At 46.4% G+C, this 27388-nt stretch overlaps 1 protein-coding gene across 1 annotated transcript in view; it reads left to right on the top strand.

Moving 5' to 3' along the window:
• Window positions 1-340: 340 nt before the first annotated feature.
• LOC121039770 (low-density lipoprotein receptor-related protein 2-like) overlaps window positions 341-27388 on the top strand; it is a 44304-nt gene continuing 17256 nt past the window's right edge. The window contains exons 1-18 of the mRNA XM_040490137.1: window positions 341-515; window positions 3514-3627; window positions 5288-5407; window positions 5852-6091; window positions 6972-7085; window positions 8325-8444; window positions 9574-9699; window positions 10276-10479; window positions 11173-11341; window positions 11637-11805; window positions 12957-13182; window positions 13988-14113; window positions 15962-16186; window positions 21605-21916; window positions 22537-22749; window positions 23978-24172; window positions 24959-25174; window positions 26937-27175. Of these exons, the coding sequence (XP_040346071.1) occupies window positions 440-515; window positions 3514-3627; window positions 5288-5407; window positions 5852-6091; window positions 6972-7085; window positions 8325-8444; window positions 9574-9699; window positions 10276-10479; window positions 11173-11341; window positions 11637-11805; window positions 12957-13182; window positions 13988-14113; window positions 15962-16186; window positions 21605-21916; window positions 22537-22749; window positions 23978-24172; window positions 24959-25174; window positions 26937-27175 (3204 nt within the window). The 5' untranslated portion in view covers window positions 341-439. The remainder of the gene's footprint in view (window positions 516-3513; window positions 3628-5287; window positions 5408-5851; window positions 6092-6971; window positions 7086-8324; window positions 8445-9573; window positions 9700-10275; window positions 10480-11172; window positions 11342-11636; window positions 11806-12956; window positions 13183-13987; window positions 14114-15961; window positions 16187-21604; window positions 21917-22536; window positions 22750-23977; window positions 24173-24958; window positions 25175-26936; window positions 27176-27388) is intronic.

Raw genomic sequence — 27388 nt, 5'->3', positions numbered from 1 at the left:
ACGATCATTCTGTTAGAGGCTCTCAGGCCCCCGCCCCACACCTCCGGGATCATAGTCTGCCGAGTAAGATGTCTAGGTGATTCCTGTGCCCATAAGAGTTCTCGAACCCCGTAGATAAGCGCGGCTGAGCAGTCCCACTTGGCCCCCGAGCGTGGCGGAGGCCAGGGCCCAAGGGAGCGGAGTGGCCGCTGTCCCGCTGCTGGAGGGGAGACCCCGCGGGGAGGCGGGCGCCGTCCTGCCCGCAGCCCGGCTCGGTCCCGGGCAGCGCCTCCCCGGGGGCCGGCCGCGGCGGTGCTCCCCACGCCCCCGCCGCTGTCATCCCCAATGAGCGGCGCGAGCGGAAGAGAGCCCGCCCCGGGCGCAGCCTGCGCTCCTCCCGCTAGCGGTCTCCTCCGGCGAGCGCGACTCCGGCCCCGAGGCGCCCTGTCCCCTCCCCGCCATGGGGCTCCTGGCGCTCCTTGTGCTCCTGCCGCCGGTGCTGGCCGCGCTGGGCGGCCTCGCGGGCTCCGGGACCGGTGAGTGGGGTCGCGCGGCAGGGCGTCCTGGAAGGGACGGCAGCGTGCAGGGGTGGCGGGCTGCGAGGCGCTGCAGGGGCGGTAGGAGAGCTTGGGGCACCCTCGCTGGTGTGCGTGAAGCACCCCCCCCCCCTTCTGCACTGACCTTCCACAGAGGAGGGTGAAGTCCGGCCTTCTGGAGGGGCCGCCGGCTGAGTCGCGGGGGCCCCTGCTTCTCTGCCCTTTCCTCCTTCCCCGCCTGCCCAGTGGATGAAAGAGGAGGTGGGCACAGGGGTCAAACTCGGCGGCCTCTTTCCTTCATCCCACCCCAAGCGTGTGGGAGCGAGCTCTCTGCACACTGAGTGCAGGGCGCACCTTCTTCTCCCCCCCGCCAGGGGGCCCCGCCGCCCCCCCCCCCCCCCGCGCCGGGTCGTGGCCAAGTGGGATCCGCTTTGCAGCCCTGGTCTCTGATGGGACCCTCGCTCAGGGTTCCCCAGGCAGCAGATTTAGCCTGGTGGAGGCCCGGGGCCTGGGGAAGAGGGAAGTCCCTCCGGAAACAGCACCACCCCCTCCCCCCCCCCCCCCGGGGCGGGGGTGGAGTGGGGGACGGGGCTTGGGCCGGAGGTGCAGTTAGGAAGCGACTTCCTGCAGCACCTGTTGATACCTCTCGGGTTTAGGCAGACCCCAAGGCAGAGGAGAGCTGAATCCGTGTCCCAGGGTGACTGAGACACCCACAGTTCCCAGATGGTGGCTGGCTGGGCGACTGGTTGGTGGCCTAGCCAGGTGTAGGAGGTGCCCAGCGTTTGTCAAACCACCCGGCCTGCGGGCATGCTGATCTCTTGACAGGTCCTGGTTACTGGCGCTCATAGATTGAAGGCTGGTCATTTTAACTCGCGCAGACTCCTGGTCAAGGTGCTGTTAACTAGTTCGGAGGAGGTACCACTTAACTGAGTTCTCTGTCTTCCAGAAGGGATTCTCACCCACAAGATTTTTGCCTAACCTGGCAGAGCATCTCTGCAGGGATGAGAAGCCTTTGCTCTGGGTGGTCTTTTTGTACCACTCCTGGAGAACGTTTTAAGTTACTTGGGTTTTTTACTAAGCAGTGGTTACCAAGGCCCTCTGGCATGAAGACCTCTTTAGGATGTCCGTTTTAGAATAGCATGGGATCATTGTACTTTGTGTATTGACAGACTATGAGAAAGCTACCCTAAAATTATTATAGAAGTAAAAATATTGGGGCGCCTGGGTGCCGCAGTCGGTTAAGCGTCCGACTTCAGCCAGGTCACGATCTCGCGGTCCGTGAGTTCGAGCCCCGCGTCAGGCTCTGGGCTGATGGCTCGGAGCCTGGAGCCTGTTTCCGATTCTGTGTCTCCCTCTCTCTCTGCCCCTCCCCCGTTCGTGCTCTGTCTCTCTCTGTCCCAAAAATAAATAAACGTTGAAAAAAAAAAGTAAAAATATTAATAAGTGTCGTATTCATTCACAGCAAGCGTCTACGTAAGTGAAAAGTAATGTTTTGAGATGCATCTGTAGATGTGTAGAATCTCGATGCACACATGGTCTCGAAACTGAGAAGCACCAGAGCACCGTATTGTTCAAGGTGTGACTCACCTGGCAGTATGAGTCTCTGAGGGCTGACTGAACCCCTAATTGGGATCCTTCTGGAAGGATCTGCTGGAAGAGGCAGCAAAAGAGTTAACACTTTATGAAGATTTATATGGTGGGTATACTGTGCCAAGTGGCTTTGTGGTCGTTTCATCTCTGACTCTTCCTCTTCTGATCACTTATTTAGTAGTCTCCTTCTATAGACCCAAAAACCGAGATCCAAAGAGAGGAAGTGACTCTCCCAAGGTCCTATTGTTAGTAAGCGGTTTCACTGAAATGCCAACCTGTGTAGTCTGACAGCTGAGTCTGTGCTCCCATATTAGCGGTTGGTAACATCATTTGCTCTCAGTGGTTTGGGTTAAGATAAGTAAGATTGCCTGGATGGTATGTGAGTCATCGGCAAAGTTATTAGCTACCCATTAGTAACCAATACTTTCTAAATATTTCATTAAAATATTTTTTGCAAGCCAGCTTAAAAAAAAAAAACATACCTTGAGTAGCTATGCTAAAATCGCTATGTTAGAGGGATACAAGTAAGACTATGAAATGGTCCCTTAACAAAGAAGCTGTGGTCTACACAACGACCTTCTGTTGTCAACTTCCATTACACAACTTTGCACCACTTTCCGTTCCATATTGAAATTGTCCCAGGGAGTAGGACTGCGCAGGGTTTTTAGTGCATCTTGCAGAGTCTTCTAGTATGGGCCATGTGGCTCATCTTTTCTAGGAACCAAAGGCTGGCTCTTTCTTTTTCAAAGTTATGACAGCATAATAAACTAAGTATAATCAGGCCTTCCTGGAGCCTCCCTCTGGGGACCACATTCTATAAAAGGCTGATTTTTGACCATTAATCATTCAAGGTTGATAAACACAAGTTCGTAACTTGAACAAAACTGAGAGTGTAAATCAATCTCCTGCAAATAACTGAAGACTTAACAAATGCTTATAACCAGCCTATGAGAGGCATTCTTATCAAGATGGTATGTAGGGACCCTCAATGCTAATCTAATTTTCAGATGTGTCTGCACATGCTTAAAAGTAAACTAGAGTGCCGTCTTTGAGCTTGGACTTCTAAATGTGCAACTATTCATACTGAGTGTTTTAAGACGGAACCGGAGCGAAAGCAGTGCCTGTGTCTCTTTGAGCAGAGTGCACGCCAGCCCCTTATTCTAATGGGGACAGGCGATGGCAGTTCCCCAACTTTATACCACTTGAAGAACTATTTCCAATGTAGTAACGACTGCAGAAGTCATATGCGATTTTATGATACTGAATCCCCCCAAGTGTCTTCCTGAGTATGAGTTGACGGAAGGCCTTCTGAATGACCTCTTGACGGCAGCTTACCATGAAAAGGTGCTCCCTTGTAGCCAACGTAGCCAGGAACTCTCACGGATTTGCTTTTTTTCATCCAACGCAGACCAAGTGAGGTGCAATAAGACGAGGCAAGCTGCCTGTGGGGAAAGGTGCATTCCCGTGGCCTGGCTCTGCAACGGAGAGCGAGAGTGCCCCGACGGAACTGATGAGCAGTGTGGTGAGCGGCCTCCCCGTGTCTGGACTCCTAGATGGCCCCTCGGGCTGTGTGCCTGGCTGATGGTGCCAGGTTTGGTGGTTTTCCCTCTTAGGGGGTATCCGGAAACGTTGGGCCTTCTGGCCCTTCTGTTGCAGGCTTTCAGTCTGTAAGCCTAGGGATGTAGGTGTTGGTAGCATTATTATCGAAATGAGTGTGGAGGGCTGGTTGGGATAGAAAAACCAGCAAAAGTCTGGCTTCTCGCCTTAAATTCTGGCTGAAGCATGTGGCAGTTCCTGAAACTGCAATCATACAGATTCCTGTATAGGAAACCTTGGCAGACCTCAGCGCACACAATTACTTGTAAATATATACAGCAAGTTAGTTCAGCTTTGCTTAGGGATTTTGTTCAACTAAAAGATATCTTTACAAATTGAGTATAAAGAAAACTACAAAACCAATAGAAGCCAAGTTAGCTACTTGGTAAATGTCTTCCTGAAAAAAAAGCTCAAACGGCTCTGTGCTAAGAGTGCTCCCAGCCCCAGAAGGGACACCTGAACACCTATAGATGAGGAGAGCCTCTTAACAGATGCCTCTCATCCTTGTGCGGTAAATATGGAGGGAAAAAATTCCTCATTAAAAGAGGAACTCCCCGCCCCCCGCAAAGAACTTGGAGAGTGCTGTATTCCTTTTCTGTACCCCACATGCACATTCCTGGACTGGTCACTCACTGTAACTAATTTAATGTGGAACCTTTGGTGTGAAAACCTGTAATAGGGCAGGTTAGAATTAAATTTCATACTTGCATCAATGCCTTGTGTTCTGCTCCCCCATATACTTCACCCCACTTCTCCAGGTTTACTTGCCCAAAGGCATACTTCGAAGTATTTGAAGATCTAATTAAACCCCAAACTAACAGTCTCCAGGTTGTCTGAGTTCTTGATACAGTCTCAAACACCAAAGGGGTTTGAAGGAGCGAACTTGTAAAACTGTACTGTCCACTACAGTGGCCATTAGCCACACGTGAAGATTTTTTTTAAGTTTATTTTGAGAGCAAGAGAGAGCATGAAAGAGTGAGTGAGTGCGGGAGGGGAAAAGGGAGAGGGAGAGAGAGAGAGAGAGAGAGAGAGAGAGAAAGAATCCCAAGCAGGTTCCACACTGTCAGTGTGGAGCCCGATGCAGGGCTTGAACTCACGAACTACAAGATCGGGACCTGACCCAAAATCAAGAGTCGGATGCTTAACTGACTGAGCCACCCAGGTGTCCCCCACATGTGAAGATTTAAATTTATTTAAATAAATACATTTCTTTTATCATACAAGTCACATTACAGTTGCTCCACAGCTACAGGAGACTGGTGACTACCATTTTGGGCAGCATAGGTCCAAAACACTCTTCTGTAGTCACAACAGGTTTTACCGGACAATTGTGTTCTAGAAGCATGTTGGGGAGCGTAAGCTTTATCGGGCTGCTAGGTGATTACCCCTGAGGCCGGGGTACAATGTGTTCTTAAGGATAACCTGAAAAGGACAGGCAAGTTCAGGATTGACTCAGTGGTGAATCAGGAATTAATTATTCTTTTGCCAATGACAAGACTTAATATGAAACCCGAATTTAAAAGCTGCGTGTGCCCTGACAAACCCCTCTTCCTTTCTGCCCCCCGAATACCGCCCCTGGCCTGCAGAGGAAGTATGCGGTGGACATCCTCAGGCCTGGCAGTGTGATGACGGGAAATGTATTTCTATTAGCTGGCTCTGTGACGGTACCGGAGACTGCTTGGATGGCTCCGATGAGGTTAACTGTGGTACGTACAACTTCGTGTATCTTCACACGTATTCTCTGTGTCTGTGGCATCGAGGAACCTCCACAGGATTGAGCGTAACACACAAGTCACTAAACAGCCTTATGCCACATGGGCTCACTCCAGATATTGTCTCTGTTATTAGAGGGGACGTTGTATCCACTTCTGCATTTTTGCAAAATTACCTAAAAGATTCTTGCCTCTGTTGCCTTTTTAAACTCCTCTGGGATGAACTTGAGTATAAAAAGTTGGGGCCACACCGCTAATCGCTACCATCCCTTTCAGTTCTGGGTTTTCTATAAACCAAATCCACGAGCAGACCATAAATACCTGAATAAACAAGCAATACCTATGGTCTGTAAGCAGACCATAAATACCTGAATAAACCTGAATGAACAAGCAAGTTCAGGGGCGCTGCCCCCCTGAGCCCACTCCTGCCTTTGACAGAGATACCAACAGCATGTCCTGGCCGAAAAATCCAGTGTCCGGGAAATTCTCGGTGCCGTGATGCTTGGGAGCTCTGTGACGTGCATAAGGACTGCGGCGACGGGCTTGACGAAGCACTGTGCTCCCCGATCCGTTGCCTGGCCGGGCAGTGGCAGTGCAGGAACAAGGTGTGTGTCATGGATAGCTGGAAGTGCAATGGCGTCAATGACTGCGGTGACTCCTCCGATGAGGAAGCCTGTGGTGAGTCCCCCGCCCCGCCCACCTCCCTGGCCTTGGCCTTTCGTGTAAAGGGGAAGGCTGTACTATGTGGGCCGCTTTCTGCAAGCTGCGTTTCATTCCTGTGACCGAGACTTCCATCCTATATCTAAAAACAGGATGTTTCCTAGCAATAACCGAGATTTAGTTATCCATGGAAACCTAAAGCAGTGCTCAAATAATGGCTCTGTGGTGGACGCTCTGAGCGTTGCCTCGAATGTTTCCACTACTCAATGTGGCCAACGCACAGAACACCCGAGCACTGCCTTATGAAGGCAGTCTCCTAACAGGTGCCTCCTGTCCTGGTGTAGTGAAGACGGGAGAGGCAAATTTCTCATTAAAAGAGGATCCCCCCCCTCCCCCCCCCACTGCCCTGCCTTACAAAGAACTTGATGAGTATTACGTTCCTTTTCTCTACACCCTCCCCCCCCCGCCCCCAACAACGTGGTAGAAACTCCAAATTCTCAGTAAATCCCAATCCTACTTCAATCTTTCCAGAATTAAATCTGCAGTATTGAATATATTCAGATTCTAACATTTTTGTAATGTTTAAACTGGCTTAAGAAGAGTCTTCCTTTAGGGCGCATGTTAACTCACTGTAACACCATTTCAATTGGAACTACTTAATGCTAATTGAATTCAAATTCAATATTCTTTCAGTCCAGTGCCCAAGTGGCATAACATCCTTGTTATCAAGTCTGAAGTCCCAGTTCCCTGAAAACCCTGCTTCAAATGACACAACGTCCTTTCCTACCTAGACTTGCTTTGGGTTCTAGAAATACTGCGGCCACCTTACTATAATAAGTGTTTCTATCACCCCTTCCCCCAAGTGCTGTCAGAAAAGAATGCTTTCCTGCCTCCACAGCTTCCTGTCCAGAAGGCACTGTGAGGTGTGACGAAGGGAAATGCATCCTGGAATCCCTGATGTGTGACGGGGAAGCAGACTGTGCAGATGGTACCGATGAGCCCGCCACATGCGGTGAGGACCCCGTTGCTGGGTTGGCCCGATGCAGGGGTGGGGAGAACTGGACCAAGTAAGCCAGTGCTGCTTGGTAGTCATAAGGGTCTACACTCTGGGAATGCGTGGACTAAAACACCTATTAATCCTTCAGTGACGGCTCCATCCCAGGTGACAGGTTCCAAGCCTTGGTTTTGGTCTCCCGAGTTTGAGCCAATGTTACTTGCGCCATGAAACTTTGAGAGTTCTTCTCCTGTTATGGCTTTAGGGAAATAGACTAGCTAAATACCCCAAACCACATGGCTCCTAAAATTCTGGAGTAACGCATACTTTGCTACTGAGAAGCACATCGTGTGTTCAAGACCATATGGTGAATTCTCTAAGGATTTAACTGAAGAAAGACTTAGGAAGACTGTTTCCTGGTGAGGATGGAAAGAACTGAGGGAAGCAACTCAAACTTTTTTTTTTTTTTTGAATGTCTACTTGTTTTTGAAAGAGCAAGAGCGGGGCAGGGGCAAGGAGAGGGGGACAGAGGATCAAAACGGGTTCTACACGGACAGCAGAGAACCTGATGTGGGGCTCAGACTCATGAACTGTGAGATCGTGACCTGAAGTCAGATGCTTAACCGACTGAGCTACTCAGGCGCCTCTCACACTTTAATACCTTGCAGTTCTCACTATAAAAATCACTGTTGATTCAAGTTGTTGTGGAGGGAGAGGGGGCACCTGACCCCAGGCACTTTGTCATCTGTCTTATTTCCTCCTCAAATCTGGTATTAGATGTGTATAATGAAACCTCTTTAGTGCTGCTAAAGGCTGTGAAAGCAGCTTTCTACTAAAGGAACAAGTAAGATCGTAAAAGCATAAACAGTGGGACAAAGCACAGGCTTCTGGTCCTGTGTAGATAATTCACTGAAATTAATAAATTGCTATAAAGCTTCCTGAGGCAAGGGTCCTGACCACCCACATTTCTGGAGAAATTAAGGAAGAGGTTGCTGGCCCCTCTGTGGGCGGAAAAATATGCCAACATTTGAAATTGTCCGGACTGTCCACCTAAAAATTCCTTTCCCCTGCTCCAAGTTTCCTAACTTTCCCTGTCTTCTGGTCTTTTCCCAAAGCCTCCACATTCCTAGGTCAGGGAGCAGGGTCAAAACAGTCATATGGCCCTTACACAGTGTGGGGGTTTGTAACACAACGGTTTATGAAATGTTTGATCTGCACCGTGTTAAGCCGTCCTGACCGCTGCCCTGTCTCTACCAGGTAAAAACTGCTCTCTGGCCAACGGGGGCTGTGAGGGGCAGTGCAGGGACACATACTGGGGAGTCCAGTGTTCGTGTGGAGCCGGGTGGCAATTACAGCCGGACGCTCAGAGCTGTGCAGGTCAGCGTTCATTTGGCTCATCTTCAAAGTTTTTATTGCAGGATGATGGATATGATATAAAATACACCATCTTAATCATTAAGTGTATACTCCAGTGGCCTCAGCATGTGCAAACATCACCACTGTCCATCTCCAGAACTTTGTCATCCTCCCAACAGCAACTCTCCATACCTGTGACATAATAACTCTGTCCCCAATCCCTGGAAACCTCTATCGACTTCCTGTCTCTATGAATTGGCCTGTTCTAGTCCTGCATCTAAATACAATCATGTGGTAAATGTCCTTGTGTGTCTGGCTTATTTCACTTAGCATGTTGTTAAGGTTCATCCATGTCCTAGCATGTGTCAGAATCTCTCTCTTTTTTTTTAAGTTTATTTTGAGAGCGAACATGAGTGGGGGAGGGGTAGAGAGCGAGAGAGAGAGTAGGTGAGAGAGAGAATCCCAAGCAGGCTCTGTGCTGTCCATGCAGAGCCCGATGTGGGGCCTGATCTCACAAATGGTGAGATCATGACATGAGCTAAAACCAAGAGTCGGGCACTTAACTGAGCCACTCAGGCCCCCCAAAATCTTAAGTTCAAATAATATTTCATTGTGTGTATATGTCTCATTTTGTTTATCCATTTGTTGATGGACACTTCCACGGTTTCTACCTTTTGGCGATTGTGGACAATGCTACGGACATTGGTGTGCAGATGTCTGAATCCCTGTTTTCAATACTCTTGGGTATATGTCAGAAGTGGAATCGTTGTATCATGTGGTCAAGTCTGTTTAACTTGAGGAACCATCCAACTATTTTCCACAGGGGTGGCCCATTTGATTTTTCCCACCAGCAGTGCACAAGTCTTTGTTTTTCCACATCTTACCATTCATTCTGAATCAGCAACACCCCCAAGAATGTTGTTAGGGCAACCTAGATCCATCTTCTGGGGTCTCTATATTGATGTTTCTGCTGAATTGCACTTATGTGGATGGCAGTTCAACAGAGGCAGGGACTGTCTGTCCCAGCACCCAGTGTAGTGGTTTCCACATAATACATGTCCAGTGAGCGTCTGAAAAGTAGCTCAAAGGAACAAAAATACTCAAGGGATTGCTCCTTGGTCATCTCTGACTTACGACTGTCTCTCATTAGATCTAGATGAGTGCTCCAAGGCCTACAGTCCTTGTGGCCAGCTGTGTCACAACACACCAGGCTCTTACTTCTGTGAATGTATTCAAGGTCACCAGCTCTACAATGGTACCAGTTGCCGAGTTACAGGTGAGCTCTGAGACCCTAAGTAAAGCCTAGCTCTTGCTGTGCCCTTAGCAGTAATTATAGATAGAAATACTATGGGTGATTCCCTTTAGGGTCTAGTATTAGAGAAGACTTTATTCTTTCCATAAAGAAGCTGCTATGACAACATTCCTTGGCCAATTTGAGTTTCAGTTGCTATTAAGTGTCTTTAAAATGACGTATTCTCTAGGCTATACACCTAGGGGCTCCAGAGACCCCACTGATAAAATCTTAACTGGGCCTGTGTTTCTTTAAGGATGAGACAGTTCATTTATTTGGCTTCTGTGTATGAGGCATAGAGAGGACGTCCTTTTAGGGTTGGGGGAAGGGCTGAATCTGAAATCAAATGGGCCAAGAGATTCCAAAGATTAGTTTGAATGTGTTGGAGTTTAGAGGAGGAATTAAGACTTAAGGTGGTCCCCTAGATCTCCTCTGGACACTCCTGAGTCCAGACTTCAGGGTAAGTGCATTTCAGCAGGGACAGCTTCTTTGGTTAAAGAAATGGCATGAAAGAAAGTTTCAAAGGAATGTGTCACTACTCCTTTTCCAATTCTATTACAGATGATGCTGTTAAAATTCTTATAGCAGCAGATCGAGAACTTGGTGTCCTGGATCAAAGAACAGGCATCTACGAACCTCTTATACCTATAAAATCGAGGCCTACTTCCGTTGCATATGATCTTGAGAGAAGCATGTACTTTTGGGTGGATGGAATCTTAAATGTGTTTGTCCTTGGGAAGCCAAACTCAGTTCTTCTCTATCCAGGTATATTTCTTGACGTGAAGAACCCTATTGCTTCTTAAAGCCACATCAACAGAGCATAAGCAGCCTGTGTTACTCATCTGGACATCTTCTGTGACTTCCTTGGGAATCATGAGAGTTTGTACAGTCCCAATTTGAGATAAGACTATCTAATTTGGCTCCTTGGGAGCTTTGGTAGAGTCTACCTGGAGAATGAAGTCACTATTAAGTAGTCCAGAAAGTTTGGGGATGTGGGCTCAGGCCAAGGTTTGTCTCCACTCTATTACTAGGTATGTGACTTTGAGCAAGTTGCTAACTCCTTTGAACCACCGTCTGTAAGATGAAGGGAATAGCACTTGCTTCACTGGGTAAGTGTGGGGGTTAAACCAGAGTTGGTACATGTGCGGAAGTGCTTAGCATTGTCCTGGATGCCCAGAAATCCTCTGCGAGTGGTTAAGAGGTACAGTTCCTAACAATGCACCTGAGACTTCTGTAGTAGACAGTGCCCCAAACTGAGGTTGCATTCTCTTCGATTTTTTGGTTATGTTTCTGCTAAGATCTTTCTCTTTCCCTGCTGCACACTGCATATTGGACATAGCACATCTCTGGCCCTCCTTCTCTGTGTCCTATTTGCCTATTGTGTAGCTTGAAATCAGAACATGTACACAAGTTCGGTCCAAATCTGTGGGAACAGAACACTGTCTCCTGTATCTCCAGAACTTAAAACGGTGAACAGTGTCTCTTTGGACTGGTTCACGGGACAGTTGTATTGGGCGAGCAGCTTCGCAAGAGTTATCTGTGCTGGTTTAAGTGATGGCAGAGGCTACGTCAAAATCTTGGAAAAGGATCTGGTGCCAGAGCAGCTCATTGTGTTTCCCACAAAGAAGTAAGTAGTGTTTCTTTGAGACTATATCCCAAATCATTGGTTATCTTAGAAGTTTAAGTTGATAAGAGAACACTTCAACTTTTTCAACCTATTTGCTCAAAAAAAAAAAAAATCTTGAGTTTAAAGCCTAAATCGAATGTTATGAGGCCCAACTTTTCAGTCTATTGAGTCTGAGGGCAGAAATCTCCTGCATTCTTAGCAATGTGGTGATCTGGGACCTGTACAAGAGAGCTAAGGGGACCTGGCTGTTCAGTGGAGGGGACTGTTAACACCTTGCCCCTTCTACTTTTCTCAGGTCCTTGTATTGGGTAAATCGTGGTGAGAAAGGCATGAGAACTATTGAGACTGCAGGGATGGATGGCTCGGATAGGAAGGTGCTCGCAGCTGTAAACATGGAGGAGCCTGTAGGACTGACACTCGACCACGTGACCGGCAGGCTCTACTGGATCAGTGACTATAAAGAGGTACTGGAAATAGGTCCAGGAGAGAAGATAAACCGTTAAACCTGGGTCTTGGTATGACTGTGGGTAACTGCGAAGTTCTCTTTGGTCTTGCATCAACACTGTGAAATATTTCTGGCTGTGAAAACGGAGAGAAGCAAGCTAGGATTGCACAGTATCTTTAGGTAGAGTCTGATGATATCAACGTAGGTTGGGAGACTTGGCGTGACTTCCTTTTTTTTTTTTTTTTTCTTAGGTTTATTGAAAAGAGAGAGAGGGAATGGGGAGGGGCAGAGAGAGTGGGGGAGAGAATCCCAAGCAGGCTCCATGCTCAGTGTGGTGTCTGATGCAGGGCTTGGTCCCATGACCATGAGATCACGATCTGAGCTGAAATCAAGAGTCACTTAACCAACTGAGCCACCCAGGTGCCCCTATTGTGACTTTCTTAAATACTACAGTCAAACTTGGCACTGGTAGTATAGGGCATATTCTGTGTCATGCCTAGGATGTAAAACCTTTTAAGATGGCAGACCACCTCCTTGAAATAACATAGTTAAGTACTTAGTACTTACTTATATTCCTATTTCGAGGTCTTAATATTACAGTTTGTGTAATCTCATTTTTGGAAGCATCAAACTGACAGACCAATATGACACGGTGGCCAAAAGCATAGGCTTAGGAGTCATTTTTTTTTAAAGACGTCAAATTTTTTTTTTAAAGTAATCTCAACACCCAGTGTGTGGCCCAATCCTGAGATCAAGAGTTTCATGCTGTACCAGGTGCCCTGGGGAATCATATTTTTAAGCCTATCACATCAGCTGTGATTTTGGCAATTTATGGCACCTCTTTGGGCTCCAGTTGCCCTCTCTGAAAACAGCTAAAATGTTTTTCTTCAAAAGACAATCGGAAAATGTAGGGAAAGAACTTGGCACAACGTTTGGATGCAGACAATGTGTTGTACAAGTAACTACTGTAACTTATCTGTGACCCGGTTTGTGCAAGATGCAGTTGCACCACTGGGTTTGGCATTACCTTCCGTGTAATCCTAAAATGATTTCATCTCTGTCAAGTTGATAGCTCATGAAGATGTTAATCAGTGTGCATGAAAGAGGTGCAGCACTGACCTCAGCATCTCTTGCTAACGGTACGCTGCTCTCATGACTCTAACCCTTTAGTCCATAGAGACGGTAAACGTGGATGGCAGTGGGAGGCACACTTTTCCTGAGATCTTCTTGGAAGGTGACAATCCAATAGGACTAGCTGTATTTGAGAACTCTTTCTTCTGGGCAAATAAAATACGGCTGTTTCGCACTTCACCCCACACCCCAAAGGAGAGAGTGGTGCTGCTGAATGCTTCCATATCTGCTTTCTCTGTCCTGCACAAATCCCAGCAGCCCAAGGGTATGTCAAGGACTTGCTTTTGAAATGCTAATGCATCAGAATGTACACTAAACAGAAATGGCCTAAATTACTACCTTGGTCTGCTCTTGGAACTTGCTACTTTTTTAGGCAGGGAAAATGTTCTGGGTATTATTCCAGAATTCTATAGGACTTCTAAATAAGAGAAAATGAACAAAATCCTTTTCTGGGAAACTCCTTCCAAGCATGTACCTTGTGCTTTGTCCAAGTCCAATGTAGTAACCAGATTCTTGAAGTCTGAAATACATGAAATGGGGTAATAAGCTATTCACATAAGGGCTACAATAGCTTACTCACAGATACGTTAATTGTCGTTGACCTTAAAGTTTTATGCTCTTGATAGAAAGTTGAAGAAAGCCCAGTATCCCATTTATAGAAGAGTAGGAGTTAAAAACTTTTGTCAATCAGCAATTATATGTCAGATTCAACTCAGATAATGGCTGTTACTGTGTCTGAGAGACTAAGCAAAGTAGAGAACTTAGACTACTATTTACTTCTAAAGGAGTCTTCCTATAAGCGAACTAGACAGCATTTTGCCTTAACTCTGGGGGGAGAAGATGCTGGTGGTTGAAGCTTTATTGGCTTGAGCTCAACATGGATAAGTAATTGCCAGTATCTGAAAGGGGATCGTGGGAGTTTAAAGGTCAGCGTGCCTAACCTAGAAGGAAACGAGGATACTGGGATTCCTCTTAAGGCAAAACTAATTTAATTACCTTGAGTCTTCAGTTTTGAACTAGTATATGGAGAATTCTGAAATTGTATCTAACCTATTTCTCTTTTACAACAGGCAGATACCCAGAATGTGCTCCAGGCTCTTGTAGCCACTTATGTCTCCTGTCCCCCATCCATCCCAAGGGCTATAAGTGTGTTTGTCCAGAGGGAATGTTTCTTTTACCTTCTGGTACATGTAGTGGTAAGTCTGCTGGGTGAAATGGGTTTGGCTCTGGGAGTCACATTCCATGGTAGGCCTGGAAATAACGTGGCTTCCATTTTGGGATCAATCACTTTTGCACTGACAACCTTACTTTGGTTAAGTTTCGCTCTCAAAGATCTTGATTAGTTTTTTCAGTTGTGTTAAAAGTCCATAACCTAGAACTTCCTATTTTAACCACTTCTAAGTGTACAGTTCAGTAGCATTAGGCACGTTCATATTTTTGTGCAGCCATCACCACCATCCATTTCCAGAATGTCTTCATCTTCCTACACTGAAATTTTGTACCCATTTAACAACAACTCCCCCTTCCTCTCCTCCTCTGCCTGCCCCTGGACGACCATTCTACCTTCGGTCCATATGAATTTGACTACTTGAGGAACCTCATTAAGTGGAATCATACAGTATTTTCCCTTTCGTTGCTGGCTTATTTCACTTAGCATGATACCTTTGAGGTTCATACATGTTGTAATAGGTGTTAGAATTAAAAAAAAAAAATTTTAGTGTTTGTTTATTTTTGAAGGAGAAAGCGTGAGCAGGGTAGGGGCAGAGAGAGAGATAGAGAGAGAGAGCACGTGAGAGAGGGAGACACAAAATCCCAAGCGGGCTCCAGGCTCGGAGCTGTTAGCACAAAGCCTGATGCAGGGCTCGAACTCACGAGCCACGAGATCATGATCCGAACCGAAGTCAGACGCTTAGCCACCCAGATGCCCCCAGAATTTCTTTTTAAGGCTGGATAACAATCCATTTTATCTGTACTACATTTGGTTTATCCATTCATCCATCCGTGGGTATTTGGGTTTGATTGATTTTAAACTAGAAAAACATAGCTTACACCACTCAGTTTTACCAGAAAATTTAAGTTGTATAAGAAAAGTAATCCTCCATAGTCTTATAACTATTATGTGTTCTGGCTTCTGTTTGTGAGCAGAGAGTCTATGTCAATATTGTTAATGTAAAGTCTTCCTGCTGGTTTTTGTCTTTGAAATATTAAGGCTACACGCTCCATTGAACCCCTCTATCCAAGTTACTTTTTCCTAAAGAACATTGAGGCTTTAAAAACACATGGTCTGGGTGCCTGGGTGGCTCAATCGGTTGAGCATCCGACTTCAGCTCCAGGTTATGATCTCATGGTCCGTGAGTTCAGGCCCTGCATCGGGCTCTGTGCTGACAGCTCAGAGCCTGGAGCCTGCTTCTGATTCTGTGTCTCCCTCTCTCCCTGCCCTTCCCCCACTCGCGATCTCTCTCTCTCTCTCTGCCTCTCAAAAATAAAGAAAACTAATAAAAAAAATAAAAATGCTATGAGTATGTTCACGTTCCAACTACCTTTAAAGAACACAATTCTCAGGGGTAGCCACTGAATGCACTCGTGGTGTATATAATACACTATTGTGCCAGACTCAGGACTTGAGCTTAAATCGTACCTTGAACATTATATATCCAGTTAAGTTCCCAACTAACTTTTCTTTAAGTGGGCAATTGAATTTAAAATTCTTTCTACTGAGACTTGAGTGCCACAAGCAAGGATTCGAGGACATTACTGAATGAAATGGGGCACCACCCCAGCCCTAATCCTCCTGCTTCTGTGTGGACCTTTCAGCAGAAAATCCAAAGGGTTTGTGCCTTGGGAAAGCTGATCAGCACTTCATTTGCCCAAATGGCTCCCTTCTCTAAGGAAGCTAGGGCATTTGGGTTGTATGTGTGCCTCAGAAGCGAATTTGATAAGACCCCTTTCTAGGTGTACCTCAGCTGGAGGGATTGCTCAAGAAGGGAGCATTTGGGCTTACCTAGCAAATGGCCAAACAGTAAATCTCCTTTTTCCCTTGGTAGAGTTAAAGGTGGTGTTTTCTTCTGGCAAACGTCTCTACTTGTTGAAAGTTGGTTTTATGGGAACTGCTATAGAGCGAACCCTGGTTCAAGAGCATCCTAGGAACATCTATTTACTGGATATTGACTGGAAAAGAAACCTCATCTACTGGACAAATGCCCAGGGACGTCTGTTCTTCTCAACTGGCTATTCGGGAGAAAAGCGAGAGATTTGGACAGAGCGTACAGGTAAGTTGGGTGGCTATTTTGGCTTTTTCCCTTTATTTTCTGGCTCTAAAATTAAGTAGAGCCAAAAAAAAAAAAAGGTACCTATTCCTGATCTGAATCTGTCTTAATGCCAAATAATTTTTTTATTTTTATTTTTTGTGTTTGTTTTTGAGAGACAGAGCGAGAGCAGGGGAGGGGCAGAGAGAGAGAGAGAGAGAGAGAGAGGGAGACACAGAATCTGAAGCAGCCTCCAGTCTCTGAGCTGCCAGCACAGAGCCCGATGCGGGGCTCGAACCCACGAACCGTGAGATCATGACCTGAGCAAGTCAACGCTCAACCAACTGAGCCACCCAGGCACCTCCAAAAGAATGGTTTTAAACTAACTTACATATGAAGTATCAGAGTTACCCTAATGCTTAGGCGAGCTGTGCAGACTGTTAAAAGGCTACCATGATTTGGCAAATCCTGGGGTCAGTGGTAAGTTTTTTGAGATTCTATTTTCCTGGCCTTAAGTTTGGGCAGGACAGAAATAGACCTCAAATCCTTCAGTTTTGCAATGCAGATTTTTTTCTTGCACTGATTTAGAAGTGATTTGCAATGCAGATTTCTGAGAGAACTAGCAAGATATTTTCTTGCCATGGTAATATATACTTTCTCTTCTCTCCCACTCCTGGGTGCTATACCCCAAGCTTAGTGCCCTGTGCTCTGCCTAACGGCAAACATCTACTTTATAAAAAGGAACTGAGGCTAGAGCTCTAGGGTGAGTAATTTGATTTCCGGATGTTCCCTGCGTACTGTAAGTACCAACAATAAGCTTTACTACAAGCAGTGCTGTCCTGAAAGACGTGCTCCCGGGATGTCCTTCAGAGCAGTGGACTCTGCTGAGTCCTGAGGGCAAGCACAGTGCCTGGTGCCTTGCAACTTCCGGTACCTGCCCTGGAGAACTTTCAGGAAAAAGTGAAGCGGGCAGTGATCTTGCAATACAGCTGATGGCTGTCTGAGGAAACTTGTGGCCTTAAATTTCTTCCCATTTAATTAAAAATGCCACCTTTGCTCCACTGGCTAATCTTAGCTAATAGGTTTCAGTGTTACAATGATTATATCAAGGAATTTTAGGAGACTGGCAGTTTCACTTGAGCTGGGTTCTCTTGTGGAATACTGAGTCCTTGGGGTAGGTGGCTCTGAAATAATAGGAAAAAAATACACATATCTGACCCTGGTTACTGGCACAGAGCTTTGTAACTTCCTGAGTGATAGCTCTGACACAGAGCTCCTAGGTCCTTTGGGGTTTCCTGGGCGAGAGGAATAGCTTTGGCTTGAATGAGCCAAGAATGCAAAATTGAATTTAAGGTCCATTTCCATGACTTAGGGCCAGAAAAACTTTAAAACCCTTATCACTGACCCTGGGAGGCTGTTAACCAGAAAGACCAAGCCATGACCAGAAGCTTAGACCTCTCAGCCCTACTCCCCATTCTCCGGAGAGGGGAGGGGGGGCTGGAAATGGAATCGGTGCTCAGTCAGGTCTATGTGATGAACCCTCCACCTGTGTGCCGGAAGGGAGGCAAACCTCAGGTCCATGGGAACAGAAGCTCCTGCTTGTGGGCCCTTTGGATGTGGCCCTGTGAATCTCTTCACCTGGCTGTTCATTTGTATCCTGTATGCGCTAAACCAGTAAGTGTGTTTCCCTTAGTTCTGTGAGCCATTTGGCAAATGATCAAATTCGAGGGGGTTGTGGGAACCCCGATTTAGGGCCATTGGCTCAGAGTCCGGGGACAACCCGTACTTATGGTTGGCATCAGAAGTGGGGGCAGTATAGGGACGGAACCCTTACCCTGCAGGGTCTGATGCCAACTGCAGGTAGATGGTGTCAGAATTGAATTAAAAACATTTTTTAAGAATGTCCTACAATTTAAGTTTATTTATATTTTGAGAGAATGTGGGTGGGGGAGAGGCAGAGAAAGAGGGAGAGAAAGAGAATCTCAAGCAGGCTCCTCAACACTGTCAGCGCAGAGCCCGACGTGGGACCCGAATCCACAAAACTGTGAGATCATGACCTGAGCCGAAACGGAGAGTCAGACACTCAACCGACTGAGATACCCCCAAGCGCCCCTGAATTGTAGGACGTTCTCGTGTTGCAGAATTGCCTGGCATAGGGAAACCCCACATGTATCTGGAGAACAGGGGTGTGTTTTTCGTGTATGATGGCTGAAAGCTTGACAAAGCCAGGCAGGCCATTCACAGCAGGGAAAGGGCTGGTTACTACATCTCAAGGCCTGTTTACAGATCTCCAGGACTCCTCACGACCCAGCTTCCAGCTTATCCTCACATCAAAGTATGCTAACATCAGTATTTTCTCTTGAATGTGTTAATCCTGTCCTACTGAGAAGCGAAGCTGGTAAATACAGTTGAGATTGCTAATAAAAAAATGGGAGGGCTTCAATATCCTCTTTTAGGAAAGAGTGTGTGTCTTTAAGAACCTATGTAGAATCGCTCAAAGAACATTCCGTGGTCCTGGCAACTGGACACTCAACCTTGAATCTGCACGGCACCACTTGAATCTCATGCCAGAGAGAGCGCATCTTCTGTGCAGACGTCAGAGCCCGACAGAGAAGAGCGAAGCTGAACCGGGTGTGGCCAGTCTGTTCTTGCTAACTGGCCAACCTTAAGTCCCTTCTTCCCTGGAGTGAGACTTAAGGAACATGGGGACAATTCTACGCCAGTTTCTCCTCATGAAAACAAGAGGAATAAGGGTGCCTGGGTAGCTTAGTCAGTTCAGTGTCCAAATCTTGATTTTGGCTCAGGTCATGATCTCACAGTTTGTGACTGGGAGCCCTGAGTCAGACTCTGTGCTGACAGCACAGAGCCTCCTTGGGATATTCTCTCTCTCTCTCTCTCTCTCTCTCTCTCTGCCCCCTCTCCGTCCCCCCTCTAAATATAAATAAATAAACTTAAGAAAAGAAAATGTGAGGGATATTAAGATATGCTCCCACCCTAACACCCAGGAAGTGGGAAAAACTAACACATGTTAAGCCTGTGGGTACTGGCTTCACCATTCTGGTACCATGCCTCAGTTCCATGCCTTGTCTGTTTCTCAACCTTCCTGGTAGTTAACATTTGAGTTCTTTTTAAAAAAAATTTTTTTAACGTTTGTTCATTTTTGAGAGACAGTGGGTGAGCAGGGAGGGGGAGAGAGAGAGAGAGACACAGCATCTGAAGCAGGTTCCAGGCTCTGAACTGTCAGCACAGAGTCTGACGTGGGGCTTGAACTCACGAACCTTGAGATCATGACCAGAGCCAAAGTTGGACGCTTAACTGACTGAGCCACCCAGGAGTCCTAACAATTGAGTTCTTAAATATATCCCAGCATACCACCGGATATTATATTAAGAACCAGCTTTCTGGAGGTTGGGGGATATGTTCATATATACATTATATACGTTTCTAATAAAGCTGGCATAAAGGATGTGACATTATTTACAAATAATAAAATAGATGACATTCTTTACTGTAAATTTCATATAGCCACACGATTTTCAGATTGGCTACAGATTCAAGAACTCAGAAATAAAAAAAGCAGTTTATAGTTGCAATTCAATCAGGATTTAACACAATCCAACTGTGAATAAATGCTTGATTGCTATCTGATTTGGCAAAGATGTCGATGCCATCGTTGAGTGAATATAGTCCTACTGAAGTGTTGTTTGCTATGTGTTTCTGTAAACAAGTGAAAAGTGTAGCAATGGAGACTAATTGGAATTAGTTTATTGACACAAAGGACTTATGTGTGGAATTGGATAATAGTTTTCAAGGACTAGAAAAATATCTTCCCAATTTTTGTGGTATTTAAAAGGTAATGGCTGTAGATGTGACACATGTAAGTTTAATTTGCAATATTAGCATCTTTCTCTGCTACTTCAGCCCAGACCAGGGGTTTTCAACCTCTTCCTCTGAAAGGCCAGTTGTATCTGAAAAGATACAACGGTAGAATGCCCAACCAGCCGAAAACATGTACTGTAGAATGACCATGGTGTGCTCCACCAAATTTTATGAAAACAGATTGCAGGCTGGAATCCGCCCAAGGGCCGTTGTTTGTCAGTCCCTGGACTAGAAAACAAAACCTAACACAAAGCCCTGATGTGCAGCGTTTGCCAATTTCTCTGCTTGAAAATACTCCCACGGTGCCAGATTTCAAGCTACCAATGTGATGTCCCTTAACGCCGGTGTGCAGTAACAAAACGCGGGAAAGTAAGTGATGAGTGTTTTAGTTTTGTTTCAAATACAAGTAGGCTTACGTAATTTAGTTTCAATAATGACCGTACTGGACAGCAAATTTGCAGCATCCCTGAATTTAACAACTGGCCGTTACAGGCTCGTGCAAACTAGCTCTGGCACAGCGCTAGAAAATACCCGACACAGTGGGGCACCTGCGTGGTCCGGTTGGTTGAGTGTCTGACTTCAACTCAGGTCATGATCTCACTGTTCTTGGGTTCGAGCCCCACATTTGTCTTGCTGCTGTCAGCCTGTCAGTGCAGAGCCCGCTTCCGATCCTCTGTCTTCCTCTCTCTGCCCCTCACCTGCTTGCTCTCTCCCAAAAATAAATACCTTAAAAAAATAATAAAATACTGGACACTGTCCTAAGCTTTATGCATACTAACTCTAATCCTCAACACTGAGAGAAGCAGTGTCCCTACCATGCATTTGTGGAAACTGAGGCACAAAAATTAACGGGCACCTTATTTTGGAACGTGTTTCAAACAAGGCGATCTGACTCGCTAGCCTGAAACTGCTCCTAACTTTTATGCTATACTGCAGCCCAGTAGTAGGAACTATGTAGCTTAGACCCAATTGTCCAGCTATGGTGAGCGGAATGGGAGCAGGGAGTGCTTCGTAGGGTCGTGCCCAGCTGTCACGCTTAGAAGCTAACGCTTTGTGGCTTTCATATACTTGGTGCCTATCATGTCTCTGTCTTCTGGCTGTGGGTCACCTCCCTATGTGTCCATCCCACGAATGACCTTTGATACCACCGTTGTGGTTTCCCTTTACTCAGTCTCTGCTTTCCCGCAGCAATCTCAGTCCTAGGCACTTGACATGTAATCGATTGATTTTCATACTTAACCGATGAAGAGGGATGTGAATCCAAAGTTGCAGACCTGCATTCAAGTGTCAGCGTTGCCACATAGATCTCTAACTCCTGAAAGGTGGTGAATCTCTCCCTTAGCAGCTGGTTGTAAGGGTCACATGAGCTGGTGCTACAGACAAGGTGCTGGATCCAGGATAGGTATGATGGGACTCAGATGAATGAGCCATGTAGGCTTGTTAGGAACCAGTCTTTGCATCCTAATTGTTTCTAGTTGAGTCCATCCTTAACTCAAAACTTAAGACCATGCATGAGTGTATATGAGTGTCCTTTCTAATGGAAGTTCCTTCTCCTCCTTACAGTCTGCTCAGCAAATGTGGACGTATCCACTGGGGACTTGTACTGGCTGCCCTGTGACAGAAGTGCTATTCAGAAGACCAACATTACTGGCCCAGACACACATACCCTTTACAGGACAGGCAGCATTATACTGCATCTTCTTCTCAACTGGCCAAAGAGGGTGATCTACTGGGTAGAGAGTGGGAAACATTTGCAAAGTATGACCCTTGATGGCAAAAGCAGACAGGAAGTCTGGATGGGCACCTGGACGGCTGACACCCATATGGCCTTAGACCTTGGCTCGTCTAGCATCCTCTGGACTACCAAAGGGTCAGGTAAGTGCAACACCAAGCAGCACAGTTGGAAGAAGTTTGGGACGGGAGGTGGCGGGAGAATCTTGTCTCAGCACAAGGATTCTGGCCATTCTTAGAACTGGCTAGACCCAGGCTCAGATTCTGACTCTCGTAGGCAAAGCTGGGACCCGTGTCACTTACCTCACACTTGGTTCCATTTGTAAGTCTGGATTCTTGACTTGAAAGGTAGTAAGCTTCAGAGCTAATATGCTTAATAGCTTTTTGTCCAGAATCTGTTTCTGTTCCCGTGAGTGGAAGTAACAGAACCCAACTTCCATTGCAAATGGAGCAGAGATGCTTCAGCTACACTTGACACCAGATACGGCCTCTGCCTCACGGCTGTTGACGGTCCTCTCACCCAGAACCCATCTCCAGCAGCTGGTGCCTGAGTGTGTTCACAGACCGCATGCGAGGCAGTAAAACCACACCTGATGCTTCCACGTGGCAGATCTCACTTTCCTGGAGCTTTGAACACTTTCCTTGGACTTATTTTCAGTTGGGGTCATAGAACCTCAGTTGAGTGGTGCCCATGACCCCCCTTGCCCCTGCCATCACAGGTTGCATGTTCTCCGTCAGCTGGTAAGAACTTGACTCTTCCTTAGGGTTGCAAAGTCTGAGCCTCCTAAAAAATAGAACATACGCTTTGAACAAGGCCTGGAGTGACGGCATTATAGCGGCCCACGAGCCCTACCTGGTGACCGTGCACAGAGGAGCTCTCCTGCTGTGGAACAGGAGGATGCCAGAGCCCTTCTCCGTGTCAAAAGAGCCAGACGTAAGGAAAATGATCATCCTGGCAGAGAATCAGCAGGTTTCAGGCGAGTCTTCCTGTGTGGGGTCATTCTCTGAAATCCACTTTACCTGCCTCTTGTCAGTGTGTTTTCAGAGGAATCTTATATTGGCAGTTGTCCCGACCCACAGGTCAGCAGGCCTTCTCCTAACTTCCCTATCCTGGAAGAGTAAGAAGCTGACACGCTTCTTAAAATTTGCTAAATGACCCAAGACCCCGAGCAAATGCATAATAAACCTCTGGCCATAAAGAGATCCATTTAATTTGTTCTAAACCACTTTCCCAGACAGGTTTTACCAAGGAACCCCCTTCCTCCAGGCAGCAACATCTTGCGGAGCATCGTGTGCAAAGCTGCTCTGGGGCTGTGGGTACGAGGAGAAGCGGTTCTTTCCTGCTGTTGAAGCTGTACCTGTAGCTCAGATTGCCCTGCTTAAGGCTGGCTTACCTTTCTCTTTTCACCTATGCCTTTGGCCTGGAGCCCAAAAATCTGATCCTGGATCTTGCGGCAGAAAAAGAAGAAATCCTATCACAGAACTCAGGGGGCTTTGTCAGCGAGAGTGGCCAGAAGTCCAAAGGAAGGGTAGAAACAAGGAGGGCAGACTCATTCTGTCCTCGATGTGCCCGCTCCATAGAGATCTCTCCTCTCCCTCTTCTGTCTGAACTGCCTTACCTTTTGATTCATTGGTTGGTTTAGCCTGATTTTCAAGGCTGAGAAACATGAGGCATAGGAACCTATCTCTTAGGGAATAAAGTGTGCCAAGGAAAGGTTAACGTTTTGGTAAAAATCCAACTTTGATTATCCTACAAACTGATCTGTTAGGTTGCTGTGCTAGTTGTTGAACGTACTAACTGGTAACTTTTAGAAGTGAAACTGAAACATCACAACAAGGGAGTGTCCACATTATGCTGGTCCCTGTCCCAGATCACAAGACGCTATAGCAGGGAGCCAGACAGAACAAGTCTGGCTGAAACTTTATTTTTTATTCCTAGCATATGGCATCAGGCAGTGAAAAAAAGTTGGTAGGCCTGAAAGGAGAGAACAGTTTGCCGAAATTTGAAGCCATTAGACGATGGGCCAACGCAGCACATCTAATCTAAGGATCTAGGCTTTGAGTCCATCTCCCTGCTTGTCCCGATGAGGTGGAGAAATGGCACTACCCTGCCGTGACGTGGTTTTGGAGGAGGGGGACAATGGGAGCACATCTCTGTTGCTGAAACCTTAGGGACTGATTTCCTGAAGCAACTGTTTATTCTAGATCCTGAGTTGGAAGGGGCAGCCACAAACGGCCCCCCCGCCCTTCTTCCGGCGCCCCCTCTGCTTTGCCCCCAATCCTCTGTCCCCTGTCAGAACGGGGAGGAATGCGTCTCTCAGGAGTACCTCTGCGATGGCAAACGGGACTGTCAGGATGGCTCGGATGAAGGGAACTGTTCCCACTTCTGCAACAGACCAGGTTTGTCATGGTCTCCTGTCTAGTCCTTTGTGCCAGGCATATGACGCCACTCCGGCCGGGCACATGCTATGAGGTACCATGTTTATATTCTAATCACACTTTGCTTTCTTAGATAAATTGTCATCAATAAAGGTCAGAGTCTGTCAGAATGTGGATTCTACCAGTATCCGTTTCATCACATTGAAGGCAAATGTTCTACTGGCTGTAATTTAACTGGTGCTTCCTTGCTTCCTCATATTTGCATAAGTGTTCCAGGATTTGCCTTTAGAAAGGCTGAGCCATAAAGTGACCTAAATAGACCACTTGTAACAGATTTGGAGTGTCCCAACAAGTGTTTAAAGTAACGAAACCAATATGAGCGCTTATGAAACAACTTAGTTCAGCTTGTTAATATAATTGGCCTGAGTACTTTACTAAAGCTTGCTCATGGATTAGATAAGCTCTAAAGCTCACACACATAGGATGCAAACTCCAGGATGAGGGGGAGTTCATCTAACTTTATATTACTTATTTTTTGAAATGTTTACTTATTTTGAGAGAGAGAAAGAACAAGAGCAAGGGTGGGGGGCAGAGAGAGGACAGAGAGAACCGCAAGCAGGCTCCATGCTGTCAGCACAGAGACTGATGCCGGGCTCGAACCCGTAAACCGTGAGATCATGATAGGAGCCGAAACTGAGAGTCTGGTGCTTAACCGACTGAGCCACCCAGGCACCCCGAGTTAATCTAATTTTAAGTCTTCAGTATGGCTGAGTATATGATGAGAGCCTCCGGTCCTTTCCATTTTAGGAGTCTTCCAGTGTCTGAACAGAAACCAGTGCATTGAGGGCAAGTACCACTGCGACGGGGCTCAGCAGTGCTCTGATGGGTCCGATGAGCTGGACTGCTGGGAGCCCACTGAAGATTGTTCTTTGCGTTGTGACAACAAGACCCGCTGTATCCCTAAGAGCTGGCTGTGTGATGGCAACCCAGACTGTTCTGACAGGAAAGACGAACAAGGATGTAGTAAGTGCCATATGGCTCCCTTGGAGTGTTTGAAAATGCATTACGGTTGATTCTCCTTATCTGTGATAGTTATATTCTACAAAGTTGGCACAAACACTGAATAAGCAGGTATCACATCATTGCTCATAGAAAAAAATGCAGGGTGAGGTTTCGGAGAAATCTATCGCGATAATATTTTTGTCAACCAATCCATGTGTAACCTTGTTTTAGGAGTATTGCTGTTTAGAGACCACTAGATAATATATTGTTGACTCATTAACACTGAAGTCAGAGCCAACAGCATTTTAACTCATGCCTGGGCAAAGCTTATCTCATACATATATTTTCTCTGTAAGGCTTCTTGCACTCATGAATGCTAGACAGCCTTTCTGCACTATACTTGGGGGCCTGTTTAAACAGCAAAATCACCAAAAATACAAAAATGTGGGAAGTATGGCCCTAAACAGACTGCAGAAAGGACATTTGTTTCCAGTGTAAGGACCAAAACAAGAAGGCAGAGCGTCGCCTTGTTTGATCGCAACTGGAAATGTGCGTTAACAACACAAATGCTTTGCTGCTGTATATGTGCGTCTTTTTTTTTTTTAAGTTTATTCACGTATTTTGAGAGAAACAGAGACCGTGTGAGTGGGGGAGGGGCGGAGAAGAGGGAGAGAGAAAATCCCAAACAGGCTCTGACCTGTCAGTGCAGAGCCCGATGCTGGTCTTGAGCCCGTGAAACCGTGAGATCATGACCTGAGCCGAAACCAAGAGTCAGACATCTAACCGGCTGAACCATCCAGGTGCCCCATGTATGTGTATCCTCAGATGACCAAAAAAGTGTGGGAGCACAGATTTAGGAAGGGTGTTACAAATTTTGGCAAGTAGGCGAATGTGCAAATAATCTGCAAATAACAAAGATGGACTGTACTTACCACAAAGTTAACAAGACTAGGACGGAAGGTTCCAAGTTGGAGGGACAAGATTCCCATTAGTGGGAAACCAGTCTACTTGACAGCACATTTCTTGAGCTAGAATCTCCCTCCTTGAAGATTTTAATTTTGATCCTAGGTCTTCTCATGTGATGGGCTATCCTCATCTATAGGTGTTACCACTTTCCTCTCTTTTTTGTGGGATACACGATCTTTCTTTTTAGTCTTCCCAATGACTTGTTCCAAAGACCTTGATCATTTTGTGGGAATAGGGTAGAAGAGAGATTTTGGAGAAATTGAAGTGGGCAGAAGAGGGAGCTGGTCGAGGTACCATGATGGATTTGAATGTGGAAGTGACTGGGTAGCCAGATGATATGACTGTATTCGTGCTTATGAGAAGAACATTAGGAAGAAGAACCCAAGGTATCATTTACTTTTCAATACATATTTGTGGTTTTGCCTGGGATCTGACCTTTTTTCTTGGACCAAGCAACTTCTGTCTGTAGGAATGGAGCCCATGAACAGAACATGTAGGGTATGTTGGATGTTGTAAGAGACTTTCTCTTTTCATGGATGACATTAAGGTCCTGCAGGAGAGTCTTCCTCCCCAGCCTATCCCAGTGTCCTTCCACATGTCTCCATCCCTGTCCTCAAGCCCTTGTTCTCCAAGACAGGATTTTTCTGGGCAAGCTTAGTAGGCCTTTTCTGACCTAACACTGCTTGAACCACCTTTGAGGTCCAGGGTTTAGTTCCCAAGGTGACAGCAGGAGGCTGAAGAGTCTTCAGACCATTTCTTTTGCCATCAAACTGCTTCCACCTCTGGCTGAGTTCTTACCTAAAGTTCTATTTTCCAGTTCATGCAAAATGCAGCACACCTGAATTTCGATGCAAGAGCGGCCAGTGCATATCTAATTTTCTGCGCTGTGATGGCAATCAAGACTGCCTGGACCACTCCGATGAAGAGGGCTGTCCTGTTGATTTGCCTCCGCGGTGCCCGTCAGGGGAGGTGAGGTGCCGGAGGAGTGGAGAGTGTGTGTCAGCAGAGTGGCTATGTGACCGTGACGTAGACTGTGAAGATGGAACCGACGAGAAGGTAGTGTACCCTTCTACAGAAAAAACAGACTCCTCGGGGCACCTGTGTGGCTCAGTCGGTTAAGCGTCAGACTCTTAATTTTGGCTCAGATCATGATCTCACCATTAGTAAGTTTGAGCCCCATGTTGGGCTCTGTGCTGACAGCATGGAGCCTGCTTTGGACTGACTCTCACTCTTTCTCTCTCTCTCTCTCTCTCTCTCTCTCTCTCTCTC

This window comes from Herpailurus yagouaroundi, unplaced genomic scaffold (assembly GCF_014898765.1).
Source record: "Herpailurus yagouaroundi ecotype Mexico unplaced genomic scaffold, PumYag 181, whole genome shotgun sequence".
In the NCBI taxonomy this organism is placed as follows: domain Eukaryota; kingdom Metazoa; phylum Chordata; class Mammalia; order Carnivora; family Felidae; genus Herpailurus; species Herpailurus yagouaroundi.
Note: the sequence above shows the minus strand (reverse complement) of the source record. Positions and strands in the feature narration are given on the sequence as shown.